At 48.2% G+C, this 6,502-nt stretch overlaps 1 protein-coding gene across 1 annotated transcript; it reads right to left on the reverse strand.

The window, feature by feature from the left end:
• Window positions 1–335: 335 nt before the first annotated feature.
• Window positions 336–1,310, reverse strand: LOC308081152 (RNA ligase 1-like; the record flags this gene model as incomplete). The annotated part of the gene is made up of 1 exon (XM_080457548.1): window positions 336–1,310. The coding sequence occupies one exon, from the start codon at window positions 1,308–1,310 to the stop codon at window positions 336–338; it is 975 nt and encodes a 324-aa protein (XP_080313674.1).
• Between the last annotated feature and the right edge of the window lie 5,192 nt (window positions 1,311–6,502).

The raw sequence follows: 6,502 nt of genomic DNA on the forward strand, positions 1-6,502 counted from the left end.
AGGGAAGTAGAAACACAGGAACTGTAAGGAGTGGTGAAGAGGATATGGCAAGGATATGAATTATTTTGCTTTTTATTGTGGATGTAAAAAAAATATATATGTATGTTATCACAAAATATTATGCATCAACCTTCAGTTCCCCTGTTCTTTTTCATTTAAAACAATATATCTCATTCACTTTATACTCTGCTCAGCACACCCCTAAGGATGCCAATAAAAGCAACTGCCTCCTTTTTAATCGAAAACATGTAACGTAACTCAGATCAAATAAAGAATACAAAAATATCAAAGATTGTGTCAAAACTTTATGATCTTTATTTATTGTTTCATTGCAATCATTTCATGATATCCTGCAGCCGCAAGAAGCGGCTTCCATTCAACTTGGACAAGGCAGTAAACATTTCCATGCTGCTACCCTTCATCTTCTTCATCTTCTTTCCATCTGTACAGCTGCTGCACTGATGCTGCTGGTGCTCTGGTAATCCTTCACGGTCAACATTAATGAACACAGGCCTGGTGCAAAGGTACTTGTCCTGAACATTTCTCCAGTCCATCTGCAAGTGCACTTTAGTGAGCTTGAACATAGCTCCATCAGCACAGTGCCACACAATGCCTTCAATCTGCCCTTCTGGCCTATCCTTGAACCAGAAAAGCAACTGCTCGCGGTTCAGAGAAGGAGGTTTTTTCACAAGCAGAGTTCCATGAGCCACCAGCATTCGGATGTTCAGTTTATAAGGGTTGCCGTTGATCTTTGGGCCAATTAGCTCAAGGGTCTGTCCCATTAGTTCTGCCAGTGGAACCAGAGCCAATTCCAACAGGACTTCCTCTTCAGAGCTCTGCCTGAGAACCAGGGCTGCACCATGGTTGACTACAGAAGAATGCAATGGGTACAACTTGTCACATTCATGTACAGGAACCCAACCTAGGACATTTCCAAATTTGTTAACTTCAGATTTATTTTCCCCAACGTGAGCAGGGATCCAATATTCTGGGATGTTCTTAAAGTCCTTCTTAATGTTGTATGTGAAGCCTTCGCGAATACCACGGCGGTGTGCACTGCGATTTTCTTTGAACCGTTCCCATTCAGGTTCTTTGAGCTTTAGTTCTCGCTTTGCCCAGAGGTATGGTTTACCCTCGAACTCTGTAACATAACAGCAGGTGCCATCCACCTTTTCTGTGGCAAGTGCACTGTGAATGTCAGATTTCAGCACTAGGTCATTCAGTTTTTCTGTTGTGACAACCTTATATTGCTGGTCCTTGTGCTTGCTAGATGGTCCGTCTTCTATGGTTCTCTCAAATAAACACTCCATTTTCTGTTGTACAGAACCTAAACGAGGCATTTTATCTGTCTTGTTTAATTTTAGTTTTATTTTTTGAGTCCTACAAAATGTTACATGTGATGTCTGTCCTTCAGAGTCTGTCCTTCAGATGCTGTGTTACAAGTTTTATACTATCCCATACCACGCCCCTAATGACATCTCTGAAACACATGTGCCGAACCGCCTCCTTCTTTTGGAATCATCATACACTGCTTTCTCCAGCCTGGAAACCGGAATGCGAAGAGCTTTCAGCTCCTTGAAGAATTTTTTGCATCCTATGCAGTGATACATGGGTTTCTGTTTGTTCAACCATCCTTTTTTAGCAAATGTTACAAGCCACTGGTGAACTACCTGCCGGTCACTGTTGTAATATGGCATGATGACAAGGACCTTGTCAGGCAGTGGAGCAGTGTACATGGGAAAGGCTTCTGGCTCATAAACCTGCTTTGCCATGACTGCCTGGTACAGGCTTCCTGTCAGGTCAAGTATCTCACCTTCATCAAACTCACCCCCCTGCACTGATATCCATGTCCCTTGAGCACAAATACCGGCGTTGTCAAGCAGCACCCGAGGCACGCTCACTGAAATGCATCCCTTGTCAGTTTGCCTATCTTCAGTGAGCTTAAGGGTGCCCTCACGAAGGGTTTTGGACAGCAATGCGCCAAAGGCAGCAATCTCCGACCGGTACACAGTGTCCGGGTTTAGGCCCATGTCCTGGATGATCACTACACCAGCCAGCTTCAGCTTATCGACTGGGAACCGCAAGTGAGCGGTCCTGCGTGCTGTAATGCTCTGAAGCTCCTGGCGCCCGCAGCTAGGGATCATGTGTAGTGGACAGTTATTCATCAAGGTCAGGAACACTTTACTTGCCCTTTGTACTCGTTCGGAAATTGCATTGAACCTTTGGGCTAAGTGCTTGCGGCAGGACTCCATGGTCTCTTTGTCATGTGTTTGGCTGTACATGTAGCGGGACAGGCAGTAATCCACCACACAGTACGCGGTCATATTGGATTGACTGCTTATAAGGGAGATTTTGGCATCTCGGCTCACCAGCACCCTTGAGCTAAGCATGTTGTTGCTGCCGGGAGGAAAAGTAACCTTTTCCAGCTTGCCATCCGCTGCTTGTTGGGCTACTGTGCTCGCTTGGAACAGATCCCCATCTTGTTCATCTGAGTTATAGCAACTAGCTGAGGTCCTGTGTCTCTTGCTGCTTGGGCCCTCGTTATCGGTCTCTGCAGAATGAGATGAACACCTGGGCCTCTTGCTGCCCCTAGGCTCCTCTGCCTCTGCTCCACCTTTTAAGCTGCCAGTCTTGATTTTGAGATCCAGAGGGTACCTGTAGAAAACTGCCTCGCAAGGCTTTACCTTTTCATCGCCGGGCCTCATGGATGGCCTTAATGAAACACTTGTGATTTTCTGCAGATTCTGTGTGTGCTTCACTGTTTCCAAGTATGTGGTCCTGATGCTTGTGCTCTTGACCCTTAGCCTGTTGAGCACTTCCGGTTTCAGGTTGATGTTTTTCTCACATTTCAGCAGCCTGTGCCATGGAAAGAACCCAGAAGCTAACTTAGATGCCTCTAGCTCTGCCGCATGGCACGCAATCAGGTCCCTTCGTATGGCTTCTGCTGAAGAAAAGAGGTGGTTTAGGCAGTATAGCTTGTCCTTGTACAGCGTCATAACCTCAAAACACTCAGCATAGGTACCATTGCTGAGCGTTACAGACACGGCCGTGAACCCGTCATCTAGCTCCACTGCCTTTACCAGCTCGACCCTATGGCGGTCCAGTGCAGTTTCGCATTCCACCAATCCCAGCCATAGGCCCGTGGCACGGTCAATCTGCACCTTACGGCGATTGAACAACACACAGTCTCCCATGCTCAACTGGTGCCAGGGCAGGGTGGAGAAGCATCGGCTGATGTCGGGCTCCAGCTTCAGGCAGTCACCTCGCATCACGCAGGCGATGAATACGTTGGCCATCGCTTCGTCACATGCAGTGCGGACACTCTTGCAAACTGAGACGCCTCGCTTTTTCACTGCCACCTTCGCGAGCTCGCCCGTCTCGTGGTTTAGCGTGTGGCTCAAGCTGATGTACATCCCCTTGGCCTGATAGCATATGACCGAGCTGCTGTTTTCGTACTTGAGATTGATCCTATGGTTCTTCACGAAGGGGCCAGTTATATCGAGTTCAGGTCCGTCAGACATCTTGACCAGGTATGTTGGGTACCCAAGCGTTTCTCCACACTTTGGGTCCCTGAAGGCTCGGTGTGTAGAGTTTCCAGGCCCTATGTAATAAAGTCTACCAAGCACATCCTCAATGATCCTCTTGTGCACAAATTCACAGAATTTAGGTACCATTGTCTCCGTTCTGGCAAACTTTTGAGTGATTGCATCACGTGCCTGTGCTGCAAATGCTGCCAGCCCCTCTCCCTCTGCACCCGGCTGAACATTGTCTACTCTGTCTTGTAACTCATGCTCAGGCTGGTCTTTGGGTCCGTAGCCCACCACCATCATGATGCTGTCCGTGTGACTATACACCATGGTACACTTTGAATCAAAACATTCTGACGTGCACTCCTTGACCACCTTCATCTGCTGCCTGCCTGCAGCTGAGATGAGAGGTCCGCATATACCAGCAATGCCATAGAAGGAGTTCATCAAGATCTTACACTCAAGCACCAGAAGCTCAAAGTAAGCTCGCTTCTCTTCGCTTAGCCCCGACGCACTAAGCAACTGCTTGTACTCGGCACGGCGCTTGTAGTATCGCTCCATGGACGAGTTCATGATACCATCATCGCGAACAAAGCTTCCTTCCACGTCGTCATACTTCATGATCAGAGATGCACACTTGAATCCCTCGGCCTCCCAGTGGTAGCACAACCACCCGGTGAGGTCGTGGTCAAACTCTTTCGGTGGCCAAGGTACTGTGGACTCAAAAGATACGTTGAGCACACTCATGATCGACGGGTACATGCTAGCAAAGTCGAAAGACAGCTCCAGTCCCATGCCGGGTCCTGAGTAGTGAAGCCCTGTCATGGGATCGCACACAGAGCCGCCCTGGCATGATTCCTTGCTGAACTCAATGGTCCAGGGCTTTCGTTTCTTCAGTTTACGCCCAAGTGGACCAGCGACACACCTGAGGTTATCCAACTTGTACTTCAGCTGAGGGATCTGCACGGCGTGTATGCTTTGCACAAAGCCTTCAAACGTGTTGTAGCGGCCATGTACGATCACGTCGATGTTGAGCGTGGCGCGGCAGCGATGGAACAGGGAGGAGACTGGGTCCAGCACCTTGGCCAGCCTCGCGCACAACTGCGAGTCTTGCAGGTTGTAGACAAGCACCTTGAAGAGATCCTTTCCACCTTTGCGGATCATTTCGTCCTTGCAAGAGTCACTCACCTCCGATACTTTGTACAGCTTTCTAGGGTCCTTGAGCGTTAAGCCCCTTTTCAGTCTCTTGTCGCCAACGACGTAGCGGACAACGTCGTTAAGTTTCATGCTGGGACAGCAATACTTAGTGGACTGTGTCCCTGCCATTCTGAACAGGTCGATCACATTGGCACCACAGCTGTTGCTCTTGAAATGGCCAAGCTTCTTTTTTCCATTCCTGAACTCTTGAGCTGCATGGGACACACAGGGTTTATGCGCTGTGACCATTGATTCGTACATCTCAATCATACGCACCATCTCGAACTGAAACACAGGCTTCATCCTGCTCCCAAAGTTGTCAGAAACGAACAATCCGTACCAGAGCGTATGCAGCTTACCACGACTTTCGGCACTTAGGTGGTAATGGTGACTGCAACAGCTGCTCAAGTAAAACTGAACTCGCTGCTCAAGCACCCTAAGGTGAAAGTCGGCGTTGTACATGTATAGCAGCTCGATGTTCTGTTCTTTCAGTGCCAAGAGCACCTGACAAATCAGATAATACTCGTTTTTGCACTCCACGATCCTGATCCGTTTTGGATCTTTGATGGCCGCAGTAAGTGCAACCTCAGCGCTCACCTCAAGCTCGGGGCCGTTCTTCACCTTGCTTTTGTTGTAGAACACCATCAGGCTCTTCCTGTGTTCACCCGGCTTCTTGACTCGGTCCCCACGCAGGGACACGATGGAAAGGCAGGTAATCTCGTGCTGTTTTCCGGACACATCTTCGGGAAGACTTGGGATATCCACGTGTGATGAGCCTTGTGGGTTTAATTTTCCTTCCAACTCTCGCTTCAACTGGAGAGCACTGGCATTGAGCTTTTTCACCTTATTCTCTGTGCAGTAGGGGGATTTTGACGCAAATATAATGCACCGGGTTGTTGGATCTCTATATCTGTCCTTGTAAACCGTATCAATGTGGAGGCAAGCGACATTGTAGAATATGTCACGATGTTTTGTCTCAAACACTAGAGCCTCAGCCTCAGAGAGCTCGTGATCATAGATTAGGTTCTGTGGAGATATCTTGGTGCTCTTCTTCTGCCAGTCAACATTTGCAACTGGCAGGAAGTAGAGTCGGCCAAACATTATGCCTATGCACAGTGCTGGGACATTACCATCACTTGACATATAATATCCTTTTTCTACATTGAAATCACCAAAGTTCAGCGCTCCCTTAACTTTTTTAAAATATTTTTCTGCAGAGTTCACAGAAGCCAGAGGGAATACCTGAGCGTTCACCTGCTTCTTGATATCGTCCTGACGGACCAATACCTGTACAGGATCAGCAACCATATGCTGCTGCCAGTTGGTCCTGACTCCCTCCCAATTCTCATTTGAGGAATCCTCAATCTCAAGATCATAGCCCACCACTGGGTGGATGTTAGTCACATGCATTGAGACAGAGCTGTGTAGGGACTCTTTGCTGATTGAGTGCACAACCAGGGCCCTGCAGAGCAGGCTGTTTAGCTCGTGATCATACATGACAGACTTTATGAGGAGACCCACTAGGCTGGGTTCTTGAACTGTGTCAACACTGCGCCTTGTTGGGTACATGCCGGGGAAGATGGACATGAAGGGAAAAGGGCCATCCATGGTGGAAAAAAATTGTGCTTTGCTATGTTGACAACTTTTTGAGGATCTACAGGGAGTGGGCGGGTAACGGTGTTCACTTAGTGGATTGAATTAGGCTCCACCCCAGTCACAGTAGGAGAAATAGATAAGAGAGAACAAAATAAAATGTCTAAAATACAGCAGGGGGCTTT

This window comes from Gymnoscopelus braueri (genome assembly GCF_963280865.1).
Source record: "Gymnoscopelus braueri genome assembly, contig: SCAFFOLD_49, whole genome shotgun sequence".
Classification (NCBI taxonomy): Eukaryota; Metazoa; Chordata; class Actinopteri; order Myctophiformes; family Myctophidae; genus Gymnoscopelus; species Gymnoscopelus braueri.